Raw genomic sequence first — 22,628 nt, 5'->3', positions numbered from 1 at the left:
CAATCCAGTGCTCAAACCACTGTGGTCAGTAACCATAACCATAAGGCCCTTAACTCTCTTTGCTCCAAAATAGGACGTCTAGAGCATGGTCTAACGACAGGCTAAGCTCTGACCCCTGTTTATTCAGCTGGAATATAAGAATTCTATTGTCCTGTATGAGCATATAATGACTATAAAAGTACTTCTATTAATACTTGGCCCCATAGCTGCTAAAGAAGCAAAATTGGTTGTTTCGAAGGTTCAACTAGCTTTGGGATAAGAGTATCGGATCACTGTAATTGTCTAGCTGAGCAGCTCATAGCAGGTTTCAATCAGACAGAGTCGCATTCATTTGCACTCATTATTTTTGCACCAGTACACACACAGAGCCTCTCCTTGTGGTCCGGCTTATACGTATGGCTTTCACCACCTGGCATGGCTGGCAAGGCTTGGCTTTAGAATGCCGAGGCATTGGCAGGTGCTAGCAGAGTTAAATGTGGGAGAGCTCTGTGGAGTAGCGGGTCAGGACACAGGTGACCGCTGCCGCAGGTGGGGAGCCTCACCTTGAACCAGTTCAGAGGTCGTGTGCGCACAGGGAGACTGGACTCGCTCAGAGCTCAGTGGGGCATGCTCTAATCTATCTCACCCACCCACCCAGCCAGCCCTCCATTTACTTTTATAGCAGATGCCTCTTATCTTCTCGCGTCAAAACCCACAGGAGTGAGCACAGTGGGCTGCCACCCAGTCCTTCTTTCACTCCGGCTGCATTTAGGTAAAGGCAAAGCTAATGAAAACCTCTTTGGCACGGTGGCCTGCTCCGGGCTCTGCGAGATTTGCTCTCAAAGTGATGCTGAGTCTTTCCTCTTGAAAACGGATTAGCAGAAGAACTCAGGTAGACATGCTAATGTTTGCTGGGCCATCTGCTTTAGTGCTGATTATTCATTTGCCCCCGAACGCGCTGAAACTGCCGTGTTGGCAGCTGCCAAACGGCAGAGCTTCAAAACGCCGCGTCCATCAAAGCAACTTTTTACGTTCCTGTAATTTTCATGTGTGTAGTCCTGCATCATATTTACGTGAGGACATTTCAGAACTGCACCAGTTTTACCCAACGTTGTGAGGCTCGTATCCAGAGACCTGACTTATAAAATGTACTTGAATTTAAGTGTAAATTAGTTCTTTTATGTTTTCATGCACTGTAATGTTTGTAGTGGACTGGCTCTGTGTTTCGCACACAATGCTGGACATTCGGGATCATCTGCAAACCTTTTTAGGTAGGGATGCACCGATACCACTTTTTTCTTTCCGATACAGATACCAGATTTTCAAGTATCTGCCGATACAGAGGACTCGATAGATGGCTATAAATCCTGATAATCCTTGAAAAAATTAACAGCATGTACTCCTTGAGTAACTGCACATATGAAACGTTTCCAAGTTTTAGCCTGCTTCTGAGTTTTAGCCTCCGTTTTACAAGTACACGTCTCTATGTAAAAAGATACTAAACTTCAATGTGTGGCCTTTAAACAAGCTGCCAAAAACACCACATGGAAAGAAAAAGTGCTGCATACCCAACTCCAACGCACCAGCCTGCAGCTAAGCGATGTGGGGAGAGCGCACCATCTACCCACCCAGGAGAGAGCAAGGCCAGTTGTGCTTTCTTGGGGCCTCAGCTGTCCTGATCTACCAGGATCAGGATTTGAACCAACGATTAGTCCGCTGGACCACACAGGGCCCCTGTTTGGACTCTGTTGGCTCTGTTGGACTCTGTTGGACTCTGTTGGCCCCTGTTTGGACAAACGTGGCTAGGTCAGATCACCTTCACATGGTGCTGGACCGTTATTAAAGCAGAATTATGTAAGAATTGGTATTTTCTACTCTTGAGCCACACACCCCCCCCTAAAGCTGAGAAGTGTAATTTACTTTTACTCCACTGTCATAAATACAAATATTATTTTACACAAAGATGACTGGGGTTATGGAGCGTCATCCAGTTATCGTAAAGGGTTTTATTAGTGCTGGACGATAGGACCTTAAATCAGCATCACGATTAATTGCGATTAATACGAGATGGTTAGCTGCTCGAGTCTCTCAGTTAAGTGTTCTCTATGTTGCTGCCATGCCGTAGACTGGATGGGGCAGAGTCACGTAACTACACACGTGGTAGCATGTTTTAAGGAGACATGAGTGCAACCTAAAATAGCTGAATGCATTCATTAAAAGGGGTGTCCACAAGCATTTGGACGTGTATTTATTTTCCTTGCTTGCCTTGTGCAGCCTTCTGCGAACGCAAGTATTTGATTAATGGCAGAAGCGTTGCAGAAATGTGTATTGTGCCAGCCGCAGCATTCAGGGGTTTCTTTCTTTACAAGACAAGGACGGACACATCGGCTTGTAAAGCCATCCAGCGCGAGTCTCTGCAAACCTGGAGTACAGATCCACTTTTGTTAGCTACAACAAACTGCAGAGGTCATTTAGAGACCGGGTACAAAGTACAAAAAGACCTGAACAGGACGAATGAGGATCTGAAACCAGACTGGAGGACGTGGCTGTATCTCGCCTGCACCGTGTACCTTGTGGCTCTGACTTTCCAGGCTTTGTACGCGAGCACGGAGTCTTGTTTCTGTGCTGTGGTTGGTGGCACTGTTGTGTGATCGAGAGCCCTACTGCATGGGTAATTGGCTATGACTAAGTTGGGAGGAAAAGAGAATTTAATTAGGCATTGCTAAAAAAAGAATTTTTTAGAATGAGTTTTTTTTTCTCCAGCACCTCCTGGGATCTTCTGATTATTAAGCGTCGTCCCTTTCATGGCCCAGACATGCAAGCAAAGTGTTTTCCAGGAAAACGCAATAAGGCCGTAGCAATTAGAGTGCTGCAAGATGGAGTAAGTGCACCGCATGCGGGTGCCCACACACATAGATACAGAATTGCCCGTCCACTTTCTTCACCAGTTAATCTTAGCAGCAGGCTAATACACTACTAGCGTAGGGTTGTTGAATTGTGTTTTTTTTGTTGTTTTTTTTACCAGCTGTAGTATATTGCAACCATGTGAGCATCAATTAAGGTGTACCATAAGGTTTGACCCTTTAGAGATCGATGACTTGGACTACTCTTCCCACCTAATTGGTAGTCATTGTGATAAATCTTGCCGGTGGCCAATCCTATTTGTTTCCCCTGAAATCCAATAGAGCAAATTCACCCTTCCTCCGCTCCCTACCCATGTCAGCGTGATGCATTGAGTCGGGCTTTCTTTTCACTTTTCTCTCACCCCCCTCCCCCCCCCTCCAGTCTTTCTTCTCATTTTCCAAAAGCCATGGGGCATATAGAATATGCCAGCAAGATTCAGACACTAGGCTTCTTTTTTCTCTCCCACTCCTTCGTAGGTTTCCACACGGCGGATCTTGGCCACATTTTCATCATCTTACACCAGACGACTTTCTTGGCCTAAGCTTCCAGTCATGTGCGGTATACATTCCACATTCCTCCCTGTGTCATTTCTCCCCTCGTATTAAGGCAGAGTTGGGCTTGTGTGATGTGGACAGACACTGAAATTGAGGTTATAGTAATTGCACTACAGCAGACCATTTACATAATAATAATAAAAATAATAATAATAATAATAATAATAGATTAAAAACAGTCACACAAAAACCTTGTACCTCCAACTTTACAGTAGAAGGAGAAAAACCTCTGAAGTTTTGATGGAAGTCATTGTACAAAGGTTTTATTTTATTATTAAGTCATTTTGAGCATTTCTATTGGTCCGTTCATCACAAAAGTTTGATACAATGTTAAAAAAACAAAAACCTAAAAATAAAAAAAAACAAGAGGAATTCAGAACCTAGTAAGTTGTAATGAATCATAATGCTTGTGATAAGTGTTGCTAATAATTAGCTGTTAGATTAGAGAATCAGAGCAATTGGTTCAAATAGTTTTCAATCCTTTTCACCTCACACTCACCTGTTTATGACAGCTAGAAAGCATTACAGCCCACAGGACTAAACAAAGCTCAGCCTTTATGTAAAATTGAGAATTTGATGTAATAAAGAAATACATAGTTTTGACACTGAAAATGTGTAAAGATGTCAATCAAGCAGAAAAGCGGGATGGAAGTTCTCCTGTTAGCTGCATCTTTAACAAGAGCAGTCTTAAAGAGCAAGAATGGGTCAAATGTGTGCTGAGAAGCCATGAGCACTTCCCTCTACGTCTGTGCTGAACATAAAAACACACACTCTGAATTTACTATTTACTTTTGTCACTTAAGGTGCCGTTACCGCTCTGCTATGGTCTACTGCCTTCTTGCCTGCGGACCACTAGAGTGCTTAGTGGCCCACAGGTTGAGAAACCAGAAATGGTTCTTCTAAAGCAATAAATGATTCCTTTGAGTGATGAGAAATGAACCATGTTGAGATGTGCGAGCTGGAAGACCCCTTTAAAGGTCTAACCAATCTTTACCTGATGTTAAGGTTTTGTTTTTTTTTACCAGTTTGTAACTGACAGAATCTTTTCAAGCCAAACGCCATTATTCCAAGTCATTTAGGAGCGTTTCTATTGGTCAATTCATTATAGACATTTTACACAATTTAAAGCACTGCTGGATTTATATTGTCAAAGTGGAAAAAAAAAATAGAAAACCAATAGAAACTAGAAACTTTTCCTGATGGTTTGTTTATTAAAACACAAACATTTCATCAAAATGGCCCAGATTGACCAGGATGCTTATAGCACATAATAAAGCACATACTAATTGATTAGACTTCAATTTGCATATCATTTACAGCCTCTTCCAGTGTCCATACAGTTTCAGTAGTCCACGGTCAGTGGAAAGCGGGCCATTTCCGGTGAAGCTTCTTCTAAACAGCTTTTTAAATCAGGAGGAGCTTTTTAGATATTGGAACGAGGCATCCAATCAAACGAGGCATGCCTATGATTATTGCTAATAATGAGCAGTTATTAGATCTGCACAGTTAGTTGTATGTGATATAGTAATTAATTCATCGAGAAAACACTCTATTGTAGTCATAGGTGTTTCAACTTTGAACGTGTCGGCATAGAGGAACCACATTTGATCCCACAAAGAACCGTCTTCATCTGATGTAAAGGTTCTCTGATAGTTTCTAGCTTCTTCAGACTCCCACATTTCCAATCCAGACCCGGTTCTTTAGGGAACCGACAGTGGTTCTTTCTTTTGTGTCTATGAGCTGTAAGCATCAGAACTTTGAGCTTTGAGCAGACTGACCTAGCAATGTGATCACCTGCTACTCCAGACTGTTGAGCAGCTCTGAAGTTCAGTAGCTCTCAGCACATCTCTCCTGCTAAATGTGTGTGAATGTCTTTCACAGTCCATTCTAACATGCCTACAGTACTTGCTAAATGGGTGTTCAGTGCTGGAACCTGTGAGGATGTACTTGTGACTGTAGCTCTTACAGTTATATTAACATTCATTTTTTTCTGCCTTTGTGTGGTTACCATTAGGAGATTTTGATTGACAGCTATAACACACTAGAATGATGTGGGATGAAGTCAGTAAGTGTCCATAAGACTTCAGATAACCACAGAGAGCCTGTTTCAGATGTAATGGATGTAGGAAGTAGGGCTGCATGCAATTGGGGGAAAGCTGACGTTGCAATATACATTCTTTTCTGTAATAATTATTGTGATATTAAAAATGGATTGATTTTAAAATTGCACTCTGTAATTGATCAGTTTAAAAATATTGCCACGTAAGCCTTGAACCATCTGCGCTGTGTACTGTATACCGCAGTAATATTCTGAGACGGTGTGGTGGTATGAAAAAGCGAAAAGTGCTCAACGTTAATTCCAAGTTATTAGATAAACATATCCGAAATAAATGTAATTATTATACATTTCGGAGAATTGTGATCTATTTATTCCATATTATCAGTAAACTAATAGAATTACATCTGTATTTCCCTGCAACACTAATTCTGGTGCTTGTAGTTCCAAATTCTGCATTGTATAGTAGTATATTAGCAGATAGCCCAGAGTTGTCTAATCGGTGCATCCCTGTATTCTTAAAAAAAAAAATAATAATAATAATAAAGGTGCTACCAAGTGTTCTTTTAGTGATCAAAAAACATTTCTGGTTCCATAAACAACAGATTTTATGAGACGTGTGAGAAAAGTACTTTTAAATTGATGAACCTTTACATCCACTTCCTTAAACTTTTAATAGGTTAATCTCATACAGAAATGGTTCTTCAAGGAACCAAAACTGCTTCTTCAGTGACATTACTCAAAAAGTATAAATAATATATATATATATATATATATATATAATACACTGACTAACTCTTGAGCTAATCGGTCACATTTTACAGTTCTGTTAACTCTGCAGAATATCATTGATTATCTTGCAGAGCCTCCAGTGATTAACCAAGTCTACTTTAGTACCTTTGCACGTTCTAGTAACACTCAGGAGGACTTTGGAGGTGTGTGTTCACTGACGCACACCTCCAAACACACCCTTTTGTTTTCGGTGAGAAATTTTAAGGTGCATTTTCTTCCTGCACACTTTTTCTGACGGCTGGTATGTTTCATTTGAGTGACCACCAAATTCTGCCATGCTGAATCACTCCTGTAATGAATTGCATGTCAGTGGACTGTGTGTGTGTGTGTGTGTGTGTGTGTGTGTGTGTGTGTGTGTGTGTGTGTGTGTTCATAATGAAATTGCTGAAATTGGCATCGTCTGTTTAACCAGCCTTCTAAATGTCACGCACGAGTAGAACTGTACCGTTCCACCAGAACCACTCAGCACAAATAGAGCAGGCAAAGGAGTTAGACCTGGAAGTTCAGTTTATTAGGAACAGCTTTCTATTACTGCAAAAGCCTGAATAGTGTTTTTTTTGTTGTTGTTGTTTTCTAGCGCTTAAGTAGAGCAGTAAATAAACTGACAAACGCAGGGAATTGTTGTTTTGTCTTCTGGGTAGAGCTTTAGGCAGCTGTCCTATTATTATACTCTAAACTCTGGACAGCAATGCATATCCGTCATCCTTCAATCTTTAAACCCCCCACCCCCCCTCCTTCCAGCCCCTCCTCGTGCTGAGAGCAATCCAGTTAGCCTCAATCATATTACACCTAATCTAATCACGGCTAATAAAACCCTGTGCTTCACCACCATCTTCCTTTTTAAGCAACGGTAAAAAGAGATGCGTAAGCTATTTGTGCAGCTGTCTCGGATCAATAGAGTGCAAGCCAGAGCGGGGAGATTACACAATCTGTTACATCCGTCTTAATGGCACCGTAGACAATGTGTTCGCACTGTCTGTGTGGGGCAGGCCGCGGCTGCAGATCAGCCTGGTGGGCTCTTTCCTTAAATAGGGAACCTGCTGGGCTGAGGACAGACAGTGAGCAAAAGACTGGCCTATACAGCACATATTAAATCAAGCAGTGATCCACTGCTTGATTGGTGTGGCGCAACAGATAACACCACTACCTGCCACTGAGCTACCACACCATGTGGGAGACTGGGGTTTGATTCCCAGTCTGGGTGACTTTGCGGCGCTACACCAATAAGAGTCCTTGGGTAAAACTCCTAACACTACATTGACCCACCTCTGTAATATGAGTAACCTTGTAAGTCGCTCTGGATAAGAGCGTCAGCTAAATGCTGTAAGTGTAAATGATGCTTGAACTCAGTATTAGCAAGTTATTAGGAAGACCTGTATGCCTACTTCTTCAAGCAATTATCTAACCAGCCAATCATTCATATTGCATATTAGGTCACTGTTCTCTATTACCGTGGCTATTAATATTGGTCATCGCTGTGCTGGGACATTAATGTAATTGTGTTGCTGAATAACTGTTTACAGAGCAGTCGGTCAGGTGTTAGTTAATATTCTACTGGATATTAATGTCTTATTGGTAGAACAATAAGCACTGTACGGTCATCTGCCAAATATTTATTCGCCTTACTTCCTGCATGTTCCACTTTATCCGCTTTGCTTTATTCTTATTATATCGTCCTTCTGTTTAAGTATCTGTACATTAATGGGAGGCTACATTGCTCTTCTTTGTTTTTTTCCCTGTACTTCTGTGCTGCTGTAATACCGTACTTCAACTCTGGGATTAATAAAGTTATCTGTCCATTTATACCAGGAAAAAAAAAAAGCCCTGTAAGCCTCAGTTGTATGGACGGAAACGCCTTGTTGGGGAGGGAGGTCAATGGAGAATGACCGGTTGGAGCTGGTACAAAAGCTACTGTAGCGCTAAAAACCAGTCTGTACAATTTGTGTCGAGCCAAAAAGCGTCTTCCAACCTGGAGGCTGATGGGCGAGGACCTGCTTTCGGATTACGTAAACAAACACAAGCCTCTAATTACATGTAATTTCATAAAGGTGCCATAATAGAGGTTTAGATTGTCCTCTGATTTCTAAACTGAAGGTTTATGAGATTGGTTGGGGTGGAAAATGCCCAGATGCTGTTATACACGCCCGTTTACAACCCATTCACTTTTGGCTGTGAAAGAATTTAATGAGCTCTGCTCTGATTGGCTGCTTTACAGCGAGGCACTGTGACCGCTCACATAGAAGCCGAATAGCATAGCATAATTTTTTCGTTGTTAACCCATTTAGTTTTACTGGATAGTGCCGTTGTCCTGTCAGAGCTGGTCTGTTTGGGTTAGCTTTTAGCCTAGCACAGATATGCGCTCGCTTCCCCGTGGAGAGTAACAGAGGCAAAACGGGAGTTTGGAGCCCTGTTTTCCCAACAACCCAAGGCCATGTATTTCAGATATCTAGCAGTCTGGAGGTGATGTGCATATGTGATCATGTTAATGATTATTTTATTGGGAAAGATTGACTGACTATCTTTAAAAAATAGCTAAATCACCATGTTCTCAGGAAGTGTCTCTTACGGAGACGCCATCTTCGAACTCTGAGTGTAAAATATTGACTGGATAGCAGAGAGATAAGCCCACATTGTTCCCACCACTGACTTCAGAAGTTAGGTGGTCTATAATAACTATTGTTTGATTGAACCCTGGCTGAATCTGATTGCATATCACATCTGCAAAGCTGGTTTTAGCGTTTTACAGACTGATCGCGGTCCTTTTAGGTCATTCCAATTTTATATTGTATAACGATTTCCCAGCAAAGCAAGACCCTCATTTTCTGACCCAAGATAACAGCGTTATATTTCCCAAACACACTCGCGCACTGTGCGGTCAGGAGCTTGCAGCATGCCGGTGTCCTCTAAAATGAAGGTGACATTTCTCTCTCTCTCTCTCTCTCTCTCTCTCTCTCTCCCTCTCTCTCTTTTTTTTTTTTTCCCTCCCTTACCCTCTCCGACGCTTTGGGTGCCCACGGTAGTTTAAGGTGCTAAAAATAGTCGCGACTCCTGCCGAGTCGCACAGCCTAATTAAGAGGAGCGGGACGAAGGTGCTCCCAAGCATCTGGGCCCACCATGTAATAGCTGCCCTTGTTCCCATTCACTAGTGGATACGCATGGCTGCCAATTATCCTCTGTAGCATGGCTCCGCGTGTTCTCCCAGTCACAGAAGAAAATTCGTAGAGGAGCTGACTGACTCCAGCTCGAAACTTCTTCTCCCCATTCCAGTTTCCAGCATGCTGCTCCTAAAAGTGCTCATCGGAAGAGAAGTTGCATAAGCACTTTTCTTCTCCGCGGAATGCCTCTGTAAATGGGCTGAATACGTTTATTTTGGGAATTGGAGATGCCTGTTGTTCGTTAATGGAAGTAGTCGGGATGATGCTTAAGGTGGGAAGTTCCAGTGAGAATACAGTAAAAGTGGTAAGTGTCTGCGGTCCCGTCGCAACCGTCCCTTGTTGAGGTTTTGAGCTTGTGCTACTGTTTGTCAAATCATAAGAACTATCATAAGAATTTGGATATTTTATTTTCTGTTTCTATTCTTACACCCTCCAGAAAGATCAGTAGCTATTTATATTGTGGAAATGTGCCGCCATTTTGGAGGTCTTCTATGAAATCTTATCAACTCGGATTACGGGTAAAAGGGTCTTCTAATGTAGGTAGCATTAATGTTATGTCTCTGCATTGTTTCAGATTAGCCATGCTAGTAAACAGACAACCAGAAAGGCGGCAGAAATTGCTTGATCTGATCTTGTTAGGGCTGTAAAATAGCTTTTTGTTTTCCCTTTGGGCTGTCAGACATTTGTTTGTTTCATGATGATGACATGCTCTTGTTTATTCAGGTTGAACGTAAAATTTTAGGACTATATTATATCATGGTTGTGATTTCTTGCTTTAATGGGAGAGTATTTGAATACAGGGTAGTTTACCAGCTTATTTTGCTGTTAGAACAATATTTTTGTGTCACGAAATGTAAACAAGTTCTATGTCCATGAAATAGCCACAGGCTTGTACGAGGTTGGAGGGAGCGAAGCGGAACAGCCTTTCAGCTTTTTGTTGTCAGGTTGTTCATTCAGTGTTGTTAACAGATGACGACAATTTATCCAAATTACAGTCCCTGGTATCCTTGCAGAGCTTGTGTCTGTATAGTGTTTTGACATGCTGTTTTCAGTTCTACCAGAGATTCCAGAAGTAATGCACACTAATAGTGCTGCTACCTTAACTGTATCGCTTCTCCACTGTACAAAATTGGGGTGCATTGACTAATCGACCTGGGCGACGAAAATTAGCAACTAATTTAGTAGTCAGTTAGTTAGTGACGTCATCAAGGAAACCTAGGAAATGCTCCAAACGTACATGAACTGTAGATTTAATATAGTTATGAATGAGGAAACCGGCCCCTGGTTGAAATATAAACAGGAGTTCTTGTAACACTCAACATGATGAATGGTTATGGATGGTAAAGTCCCGCCCTTCACCAAAAAGAGCCAGATAAAGTCCCACCCGTCAGTTAGCAAATGCATAAAACGACCTTAAGCTCAATACAAACACTGATGGTCATATTAGTTATTTGGTAATTGAGTGATTTCTTTACCCAAATAATCGATTATTCACTTCAGTAATCGATTATTCGACCATCTAAATGGTTGTTTGTTGCAGCCCTACTCCAAAATGGCACTTGCGTGACTGACAAAGACAGATAGAAGCCAAAATATGAAATTATTTTTCATATATAGAGTTTTCCTCATCATCAGCAGCACTGTCCAGGTGTGCGCGCTATGGACTGATTTTAAGTGCCGGTAAGTCGCCGTTCTAGATCTTCATGAGAAGCGAAATCAAAGCCAGACTGACTTTGTAAGCGACTGGGTCAAGCTTGCGCCATGCCTCTCTCCACTGAACCAGAATTGATGCCGGGTGGAGAGGAGGCTTCAGCTGACAGCTCATTGATTTATTTTGGTTTCTCTGTCAAAGACACGTCTGAAATGCCTCCATCAGACAGCCATCTAAAAAGTATTTTTTGCATCGCGCTAGCGTGCCAGGGCTGACGGAGGCAGATGAAAGGGTGGGAGGCCCGGTAGTGATGAAGCTTCCTGTGGGCTTTAATCCGAACTGGCGCGTTTCGATGTGCTTGAATGGCTGAGCATAGCGAGTCTGTCGCAGGTACAACTCTGTCTACCATGAAACTGAGATGCTCTTGCCAGTCGATTTATTCAGGTGCTCTACGTGATTCTGATTGGTTTAGCAGCATCCCCACCGCACCTCGTCCAAGCGTCCTCCTTTTCCCATTCTTCTCACTCCTTCCTTCTGTTTGTTTAGTCCCGTGGCTGCCTGGAGTCTGGGTAATTTCGGTTGATTGTAGACGCGTTAGGCTGACACCTGCGAAATGAGTGTTCTCAGCTTGTTTTGGTGATGAGTATCAACTTCGCCCTACGCAGTGGACTGAGTCGAGATTCAGCTTTTAATCTCTGAAAGGCCAGAAATGACCCCCACCCCACCCTAATTGTCACAAGACTACGAGGACACCTCCTGCCCTGCTATAATCCACAGTCCCTGGGGCTGGGCAAGGCCTGTAGGGTGTGATTACAAGTGGGGAGGGTTCCAGTTCACAGGGTCAGCATAGTCCCAGCGAAACGAGAGATTAGGACCTCTGGTGAGAATGTATATTAGATAAGCAGTGTACTCCGTACACAGGCTCAGGCCGAGCGCTGGCCATGTTGTGCGTAGGGGGGGGCGGGGGGTGGCTTCCACACTTTGCCAAGCCAGGCTGTCCCTGAGCCCGGCACAGACGGCAGGACGACAGAACGGTGGCCGGCACATCGTGTGCCGCCCGGCCCCGACTGTTTACCAGCACACTTCGGTAATTTGGACTGAGCTCTGTATGTGTGTGTGTCTGTGTGTGTGCGCAAGACGTGGTGTGAGAGCATACAGGCAAGCTCAGGATGAGGCCCAGAACACACACCGGCTGGTCTGGCGGGGGATGAACATGCCTGATGCTGGAGAGGCCTTTGAGAGTGCCAGGAAGTGACAGAGAAGATTGATTTCCTCCTCTGGCACTTGCACTCTGCTTCATAACTCAGTATAGCTCAGCAAGCAGCTCCTTACCCTCCAATGTTTTTGGGGTGGTGTCCTAAGCTGCCATGGGTTGATTGATTGATAGATTTACGGCTGATGTCTGAACTAGGTTCTTCAGTATTCAGACCTGCTAAAAGTTGTGGGTTTCATCAAGTGGCTTGCTGCTGAAGTTCAGATGCTGCTGGTCTAGTTTTGGGTGAAATCTTAAGCAGAGTCCGTAAACTGTCAACTTTCATTTCTCCAGACTTCGTCTTTTGGAGTAATCTCTAAAATTGTTTTCCAGGAATGATGCACTCAGCACAAGGTCAGGTCCCTTTTTATTGTTATTATAATTTTTATTTTCTTTCCTTTTAGCCATTTGAGTCTCAGTGTACCCGATGCACTCTGTATGTATCCGTTCATTTGTGCATTTGGTCCAGCCCAGATAAACAGGATTAGGGATTTAGGATTACACTGACCTTTTCCAGATTGCCCAGTGTCTAGACCCTGGGGTATCTAAATGCTTTTTCTCAGTACAGCATCTGAAGCCCTGAGGAGTTTGACCAGCCTGCTCTCACAAATGGCTCTTTACCCTTTGAACTTACCCGTCTGCTGAATGGAGCTATGTTTTGGATTTTTTTAGAATGTGGTTGGTTTATTTATTTATTTATTTATTTGAACTCCCTTCTGTTCTGCTGTCCTCTATCTGAGCCTGTAAATCTCAACACTAGGCCTGATGAATTGGAGACATTTGTGTCCTAAAACCATCGAATCCCAGGTCATGCTGCTTGCCATCAGCAGCCAGAACCTGAGCGGGCACAGGTGGCCATGCTCTCTCTGGGTGGACAGATGGCGCTCTCTCCCCACCTCACTCCCAGTGTGGGTTTGCCAGCACGTCATCTGTTCAGCTGATGTGTAAAACTGGGGACCTGCCCTTTTCCTCTGAGTGCGTTGTGTATTGCAGGAAGCATGTGCTAGTCTTTATCGTCCCAAATTGCAAGTGATTGGGGAGAGTCCCAATCAGTGTGCTGGGTAACTGGTCATCTAAAATTGGGTTAAAAGTTTATTAATAATAATAATAATAATAAAAGAATCCTGAGTGCGGAGATTTAAGGGGGGTTTCACACTCTAGTTCACAGTTCTTTATAAAACCAAAAAAGCTTCTTTATTTTTAAGAGTGTATATCCTGTCCATGTGTGCAACTCTCATATTAAGAAGTTCCTGGGACTATATTTAGATGTGTTCGTGCTCAGCAGCTTCCTTTAATGACAAAGAAGAAGAGAGAAACAACCTTATTGTGTGAATGAAACCATCATGGCTAAAGCATTATTTATCCTTTGACTGATACTGAAATCACAAAGCATGTGTTTGAGCATTTTTGAGGTGAACAACTGAGCACCCTACTAAAGTCATGAAGAACTCGTGATTACGTGCGTTTGTTGCCTTCTGTTAAGCGCCCACCCAACAGTCGTGACAAGTGTGGATGGTGTGATCTGCAGGTTGTACTATTTTATAATTATTAGTAGATTCAAATGGAATGAAATGTCTTGTTTGCCCAGCGTTGAAGTCCTTAGAAATATTCGAAATGTAGGGGGATTGAGGATGGCAAGTCTCTTGTGCCCCTGTTTTTGTTGTTTGCTTGTTTTTTTGTTTTTTTGTTTTTAAGATAAGTGACGGCTTAAGCAGACTGCTGTCCTCGTTTCCAGTCTGTTTAGATGAAGGTGATTGATACAGAACCTGGGATTAAAGGATCTCGCTGGGGCTCTTCTCCAAGATTTCCTTCCGATGCAAAATGACCCACTGCATGTTCATTTGTTTCACCCCAAGTCTGATGAAAGTAATTTCCGTGTTCCTCAAATCCAAAAAAGTCTGCGGAGGCTAATTTGCAATAACCTTCAGTTTTACAGAATTAAATCATTTATTGTTTCCCAGTCAATTTTCTCTGCTAAATGCATTGTTCTTAATCATCGCATCAAGATGCTTATGTGCAAAATGGGGTGTTTGTTGCCTTTTCTAGGATTACCTGAAACACCTGCTATTATTGAGCCCAGCTTATAAATTCCATCCCTGAGGTTCCTATATGACCACAATCAATTAAGCTACTGCATCAACCCCCGTATTGAAAAATCAGCCACAAAGAATTGATGTGAAGCATTTATTTGTCAACTCCTGAAAGCTTTTGAAGGAGTTTGTAGGTGGCATTTGAGTTGAAGCAAAAACGGGGGGCGACTGGACTGCTAACCCCTCCTGCTTGAACCGAGCTGAACTCCTGGGCCGCTGTTGTCACATCACCTGAACAATGTTGGACATTGTAAAAGCGGAATGGCACTGTGCCCGTCGGGGCGGAGCTGTCGGACGCGTAGGTCTGTCTGCGCTGAAGACTTGAGCAAAACTAGTCCTGTGCGGCAAAGCATCCAAGGCTAACTGCCAGCCATTGTCCCGCAAACCCTGGCACACACAGGCAGAGCCACTTGCTCCAGGAAGTGTCCAGTGTCTCTGAGCGGCAGTCAGTGCCGCGCCGATGTTCCGAGCTGTTCAAGCGTGTGTGTTCCCTTTTTCAGCGTTTCTTTATCCCACCAGCCAATCTGCACCATCACTAGGCTTTGAAATAAAACAAGAAAGGAAGGGATTGAGGAAGCAGAAAGGGAGGCAAGGAAAGCTTTGAAGGCTCTAAATCTTTGTGCCCGTTTTTCCATCCTCTGCTTTAATTGCTGATGCAGTCATTCAGTTTGTCGCTCGAACACACCGCCTGTTTCGAGGCGCTTTTTCTTTGGCTCTTTTTGTTGTTTTTGGAGACGTTCGCTTCATTGACATTTCTCTTCCTGTCTTGGTTTGATTTTATTGAGTCGTACCAGCCGCTGACTGTCAAGCCATCACGCTATATACGGTATATCGCTAGGTATAAATGAATATCACACATTGAAGACTTTGCTATACAATGTTTATCTTTTTTGGGGAGGAGCCAAAGGGACAGAATTATACAGATTTACATTAGACACGCCTCCAATTACATTACAAATTTAGTGGTGCTGAAAGTTTCAAAATATCTTCGCCAAAAAGTAATTCGCCAAGGCCTCTTAACTTCCTGTTAGTGATCACAATTGACTACAGCTTGTACCTTCCCTTTGCCCACATTTAAAATATATAAATAAATAAATAGACTCTCATTGGATTGACCAGCACACATTATAGTGGCGGAAAGTCCAAGGAGCTCAGAGCAGATCTTAGAAGGATGGTTGTAGACGGTCAGGAATGTCTCTTGGAGCCATTTCTAAACAACTGCAGATTCCAAGATCATTGCTCAAACAGTTATTGGGAGCTGCAGCCACTGTGTCACTCTCAGCTGTAGACAAATTGGTTCGTTCTGATCCAAGAAAGCAAGAAACTCCTGCTCCAAAATCTAGACCTTCTGATTCAAGAGCTTGACTGAAGTGTGCGGCTGACCACACTGACAAAGAAAAGGCCTTTGTAAGGTTTGTTGTCAAATGAGACAAAGAGGTTTGGAGGAACGCAGTTGAGAAATTCAACCCCAAGAACACTGAACCCACTGTTAAGCATGGTGGTGGTAGCGTCATGCCCTTGGGCCATTGTGCTGCGAATAGAACTCCTGTACTTTGCACAAAGTGGATGGTATAATGAACTGCCTCAGACCATCGGCTAGACAGTTGGACCTTGGGCACATTGCCAACAGGACACTAACCTTTTACGTGCATCCGAGGTGGTTGTGGAATAGATACAGCAGGCTAACATTTAGGCTCTAGGAATGGAATTGGACCTCCTAAAGTCCCCGGCCTCAAATATGTGCTCAATAAACAAATATATAAATAAATAATACCCTCTGCAGATTCTGATAAGGCTTTCTGAACCTACTCTGGGGTAATTTATCAGAGGCAGCTCATTCCCCAGGGTCAAATAGGCATGATGACATAAAAGACTACCAAGACATGTGAAGTATAGTGCGCTGCATTTGACATGGGCTAGATTATCTGTGTTTATTTTTGGTTAATTTTCCAGCAGTAACCTGCTGCTGTTGGTTAGGAATGAGCATGCCGTCAAATTTCCATTTAGGTATGTGATCAGCCTCTGTAGTAATGTAAAGGCAAGGTTAGGGTACTTTTTGTTCATGTGCAAAGTAGGTCAAAGTGTTCGAAGCTCAGCTACACTACAGATCTGTAAATGAGCAGCACGTTGGCTTTACTTTGCCATGTGATTCAGCTTACGTCCTATTGGATTTGGAAGTTACTAGCCGCAGAGACGACAGCTCGCTACGGTATGCTGTGCCCTTGAGACAGGGTGTGTTCTGCGCGCCATTCTACCATCAGAAAATAGGTTTCATGGCCCCTCAGATAGGGAGCTTTTTTTCATACGTGTTGGTCGAGAGTGGAGCTGTGGGGTGGGGAGGGGCGAGACAAAGATCTAGGGCAGGAGGAACTTGCTAACACGGGCGATGGGGACGAGCCTGTGAATGCTAAGGTTCCAGTTGTTTCATGTCTCATGTCTGTTTGGAGCATTTACAATATTACAATACTTTGGACAAATGTAGGGATAACTTAATGTATCTTCGAAATAACTAGGCAGGTTTTCCCTGGTTTGGATTGTCTTGAATGTCCTGAGTCCACTCAGAAGACCTTTTTATTCAGAAAGGCTGTTCAATTTTCCTCGCTGTCAAATGCCTGCTTGTTCGTACGTTTGACGTGCCATTCTTCATAAAAATGAAGTCGCTCGCTGCTGCCCAGGTTCAGCAGTAATAAAAACACATCGTTGCTGTGCCCCACGTCGATCATGCAGATGGTTCTGGAATTGTCTGGCTCCTGCGTGCTCCCTGAATCACTTCAGCGCTGTATTCCGTCCGTTCCCCCTGACACGGAAGACAAATTTATTTCATTGTGAAATGGGGTGTGTAAATCCTTGTGCATCCTGCCCGTTTCAAACTCCCTGAGATCTCTCTTAAGTGGAACCATGCCGTGTGTTTCATGTCCTCACATTTTTATTGGGTGTAGCCTATCCCTTCTGTTGCACATGATGAATGCCTCATGTCATCTGAATCTTTACTGTTATGAGAATACCGAACACAATGGGCTGGCTCCGCTGTCTCGGCCTGGGGTGACTGGCGCATATTAAAGAACCCGGGCTTTGAATGGGGGGTGGGGGGTGGGGGGTGGGTTTGGGGGGAAAGCTCAGGAGCCTGTAATCCAACCTCTGACGACACTCCGGCTGCCATTCGCGTCCCTCTGCCAGGCACAATAGAGCTCCAGTGACAGGTATTGTGGTTTGAGCTTAAGCCGCGGGTGGAGAGGCAGGGAATATTGAAGTCCTGGAATCATCAAGGGCATCATCCAGACTATCCCTTGTGGAATTTGGACCGGCTTCATTTCGCTCCGAAAATCCCACGCGCTCACCGCCACATGCAGGCCTAGCCACCAAGCGTCCCTAGAATTCCTGGTGGTCGATCTCGCAAACTGACTACAACAAAAACAGCTGTGTTTCAGTGTTGCCAGCTTGGGGGAAATGGGGTGTGTGTGTGTGGGGGGGGGGGTATGCTGTGCTCCCGACTTGCCTTTTGAAGTGATAAACTGGCTTTCTCCAAGGCACCCCCCTCCCTCCCCACCAAAATAATCTTTTTAGAGATGTACTGTTGTGCGTTTGCTTTTGCTTAGCTTTGGTATTCATGCATTTTTCTCTCTGTACCTGAAGTGCTTTGATTCTTTGTTCCACTCTCCCTTTTCTCATAACCCACACATTACGTGCATCTCTTGATGCCTTTGAAAGTGGACACGCCGGGTCTTGTCACTTTGCCTCAGTCTTTGCCTCAGCAGCCCTCTGTGCCATTGTGAACCACTCCCTGTACTTAAAGGACCTGCAGGCCAGTGGGACATCCATGTGTGTGCAGAGCTGTAATACCCTGAAAAGACCTTTTTTTATAAAGTCAAACAAAACTAAAATAACTGCAGACATCAAGGGAGCTAAAGTTTCTGAAAGTCTGTATGGCACATGTTTGCTTATGCCTTTACTTTTTTCAGATCGGAGAAGGGGCATTAGCTACTGACTCAAACATTTGCTGCCTTTTAGTATTCTCTTTCTCTTTCTTTTTCTCCTCCCCTCCAGTTCCCCACAAACCAGTGCATACATAATTCAGCTGTTTTTAAAACGTACACATGCAGGTTCAGGTCAAATGGCCATCAAAAGAAGGGTGGCCCTGATATGAAGTAAGCAGGAGTGTTTCCAGGAACTTCCAGGCCGCATGATCTTTCTTCCCTTTATGGATGCCCGCTTCGGTCCTCTCCTTTCACATTTTGTTGATCAATTGCTGACATATAACAACCCCCCCCCACTTCCGGCCCTGGGAATGGCTTGTGCCCTCCCTGGGACCTTTCCGTTCCGCCAAGTCCACCGTCCCTTTGGTCAGTGTTGATGTAAATCCTTTTTCGGTCGCCTACCTGAGCCACATTTTCTAGTGAATGCCCCATTTGAGATGAAAAGATGGAATGACTTTTGCACTTTGAAGTGCATGAAGGAGAACGAGGATCACTTTTAAAGCCCCAGCTAATCAATGCAAGCCGCCGCCATTATCCTGTAATCCATGCATCGCCTTTGTAAATTCCTCCTTAGATCCTCTTGGTATTCAACGAAGGCAGTCCTCGTTTAGCGCACTCTCACGCCATCACTTCTTCAGCATTTGGATGAGGATGAGTTTGATCTTCAGTAGTCGGCTGGCAAAATGTGTGTGTGTGTGTGTGGGGGGGGGGGTAATGCTGGGTGTGAATTGTGTAGTGCAGAGTTCTTCGGTTTTGGGCATGAAGAGGCAGTGTCCAGCCAGTTCTTGGTTACCCTGCATAAACGTACCTATCCAACGCATCCGTTAATCACCTGGTTTAGTAGGTGTGGACACTGATCACCCATGACCAGATTGCCAGGATTTGCAAAAACAATTGCTGCAAAAAATGCCTTAATCAAGGCATTAAAATACACTGTATTGACAAAAGTATCGGGACACACCTCTTCCACATCATTGAATTCAGGTGTTTCATGCTGTCCCATGCCACTGGTGTATAACATCAAGCAACTAGTCGTGCAGTCTGCCTTTACACACAGTAATGAAAGAATGGGTGGTCCCAGACCACGTAACGTTACAGAGCGGGGTCACCAGGAGGCACAGAAGCCGCCAATGCTCTGCTGACCCAGTCACAGCAGAGCTCCAAACCCGTTGTTGGAGCCTGCTAATGGGGGACCAGCTCCATATTATTGCCTATGTGTTTAAAATATGAGGTCATAAAAGTTCTTGTAGGTGTAATGTATGAGTGTCCCAATACTTTTGTCAATGTGTGTGGATGGAAAACGCACAACTTATTAGGCGTTTTATAATAAAATAAAATACATTTTCTTTGCTGTTAACTGTTTGCTTTGTTTATTTTGTTCCTCTAGGATCCATGAGAACCTCTGCTAGACTACTTTGGGCATGATCCGCCTGGAGAAATCGTCTCTGCGAAAACAGTTTGCCCTTCAGAAGTCATCTTCATCTTGCCTCCGGGCCATCTTCTATTCCACACTGGCTCTGAAGATAAGGACTTAGAGAGGGCAGAGCAGGAGGGGTGTCGGGGTGTTGGGCAGGGGGCCGCTGGCACACGAGGAGAGGGCAGTGCACATCTCTGTAGGTGAGTGGGAGCCCGCCCTCGCACATGCCGTCCCCTGCCCAGACGGGTCCTGCCGCCCTCTGCAATGGTGACATGACAGCAGACGCCGCAGAGGACCTCCGCTTCACACATTCGTCTTGTCTGCACCACACGACAGACGTTGTAAATTGTTTTTGAATAGAGAACAGTGTGTGTGTGTATAAACTCATCCTAGGGGCTGCAGGGTGATGATGCTGGTGTGTGGGCGCATGAGGCGGCTCTACCGGCAGCTCACGCTGCAGACCAGCCTACTGCTGCTCTTCCTCTTCTGCATGGTCAGTGTACTCATCTCAGCCTACTTCCTGTATGGGGTTAAGCGGGAACTGGAGCCTGCAGGGGTCGGGGGAGTGGATGGGGCAGAGGAGGCCACCGCCGACTGGGAGGATCCACAAGCAACCCCCTCCCCACCCTCAGCCAGGGTTCTTCCTGCAAGAACTGCCAAACCAGCGGACACGTCTCGCACAGACCCTGTGGTGCTGGTGTTTGTGGAGAGCCTGTACTCTCAGTTGGGCCAGGACATCGTGGCCATCCTGGAGTCGGGTCGCTTCCGCTACCAAACGGAGATTGCCCCCGGCAAGGGCGACATGCCCACGCTTACGGACAAGAACCGCGGACGCTTCACGCTGGTCATCTACGAAAACATCCTCAAATATGTCAATCTGGACGCCTGGAACAGGGAACTGCTCGACAAGTACTGCGTAGAGTATGGAGTGGGCATCATTGGCTTTTTCAAGGTGAGACCTTTTACCATCATGTTTTGGTTGCTTTTACAAATTGTCTCAACGATTTGATGTGGTAAGATGAAGTTTTAGCCATTTTTGGTGCCAGAAGTGTCATCTTTAGTTTTGCACTGGAATTATTAATATATTAGATATTAATCCATGCAGTCTATATATGGAAATTAAGCTACAGAAACAAATATTTACATATTCAGCCTACAGCCATTTCGCTGTACCTTTTCATGCTGAATTAATAAGGACTGTTAAAGTCTGGACTGCTTTTTGATGAGGTATAATACAGGGCAACCGATTGGAGCTGAGGTCATTTATTTGCATCCGTCCCATCACTGATGGATTAAAAAAAAGCTTTGAAAATGGTTATGAACAAATGAATTATGACACAGATAATAAACCCATGCTGATAAAGTGCTCCCAAGGAGAGTAGGACCATATGGGCACAATGCGTAATCTCCTTTAGGTCGTTTCTGACGTACTGTTGTCTATAAAAATGGACAAAAGTAGGACTGCAGGTATAAACAGCTGTATTAGCCTTTATGTATGCCTGATTTTGTCAGTTATATATAGTCATTAGTCCTCACATTGTTGTAATAACATCACAAATGGGTCTTGTTTGGTCCCATCAAGTAACTCCTCAGCATTATCCACAGCACTTCAGTTAAAGCAGGATTCACTTTCTCACTTCAGGTCTGTAGCAGTGACATCCATTGATTCCCCCAATGGCCCCGCAGCCCAGGAGCTGTCATGACGGTGTTTACATTGCTTGAGACAGCAGTCACATTTCTGTTTTCACTCTGAAATGAAGAGGCCTTGCGATTCATATTTTATAAAAAGAAATCAGCATGTTCCACGTCTAGTACTTCAGATGATGCAACAGAGGACAGACCACAGCAGGCGAGTGAAGGGGGGAGGTGGAAAGGGAGGGGGGGGTATTTTTCCCTACGCGGAATGGCTATAGCAAAATGTCCCTTGCTTCAAGTAAAAGTAAAGAACCTTATGATTTTAGATTTTGCAGGTAAAACGGAATTAGAAAGTAAATTACTACATTTGCAAGAAAATGACGATGAACCCTTTGGGATTACCAGCACTTCACCATCGGGCACTGACACGTGATCTTAACATTATCCAAGTCACAACAATGTGATCCAACTAAACTAATGACACAAACAGTTGTAGTGTTCTTGTATTTTATTGAGCGCAATGATTAAGCAGTGCAGGCTAGAAAAAGTAAGTTAAGCCTTAAATTTAGGTCTTTAGCAATGCGTTTGTAGCTTTTTGTTCACTTCATGCGTCTCTACAACACATTCTCTGAAGCCTTCTGAAAGTTGTTTGCATCAAGGCATGGTTCACACTAATCAGTCTTTCTTGAAAAAAGCAGAATTGTCAGTTCTCAGGTTTGTGTGCTTTTATTTAATGGGCAAAAGGCATCTGTGGAATCCACACCTCCAATCTCTTCTCCTTAACTGAAACACCTTTTGCCGATTAGCTTTTGGAGATGTTGTTAGCACAGGTTCACTTACTTTTTCTAGCCTGAAATATGGACGTTTACTCCATGTTCTCAATAAAAGATAGAAGTACTGGGGCTGTTTGTGTTCTTAGTGGAGTTAGATTGTATGTATCTGTAATTGTGACTTGGAGACCGATCAGACCACATTTTATTTTGTAATCAATGCAGAATTCCAGCATAATCTTCTGAGGCTATATTTAGCACACAGGCTTTTCACCATCTTCCTCCGGGTTCCACTTGCTGTTTTTTGCGTAATTGTGACTTGGACACTGATCAGACTTGTTTTTGTTAGTAATCAGAATGCAGAATTGCAGGTAATTCCAAAGGGTTCACTTGCTTTTT

General features: G+C 43.9%; 1 protein-coding gene across 1 annotated transcript in view; it reads left to right on the top strand.

Annotated features, from left to right (window-relative positions):
* Positions 1 to 22,628, top strand: part of ndst1b (N-deacetylase/N-sulfotransferase (heparan glucosaminyl) 1b) — a 97,229-nt gene that overhangs the window by 48,732 nt on the left and 25,869 nt on the right. The window contains exon 3 of the mRNA XM_072661876.1: positions 19,795 to 20,776. Coding sequence (XP_072517977.1) covers positions 20,231 to 20,776 — 546 coding nt within the window. The 5' untranslated portion in view covers positions 19,795 to 20,230. The remainder of the gene's footprint in view (positions 1 to 19,794; positions 20,777 to 22,628) is intronic.

Source organism: Salminus brasiliensis, chromosome 18 (assembly GCF_030463535.1).
Source record: "Salminus brasiliensis chromosome 18, fSalBra1.hap2, whole genome shotgun sequence".
Taxonomy (NCBI): Eukaryota; Metazoa; Chordata; class Actinopteri; order Characiformes; family Bryconidae; genus Salminus; species Salminus brasiliensis.
The sequence above is the reverse complement of the archived record's forward strand: the minus strand, read 5'-3'. Positions and strand labels throughout refer to the sequence as shown.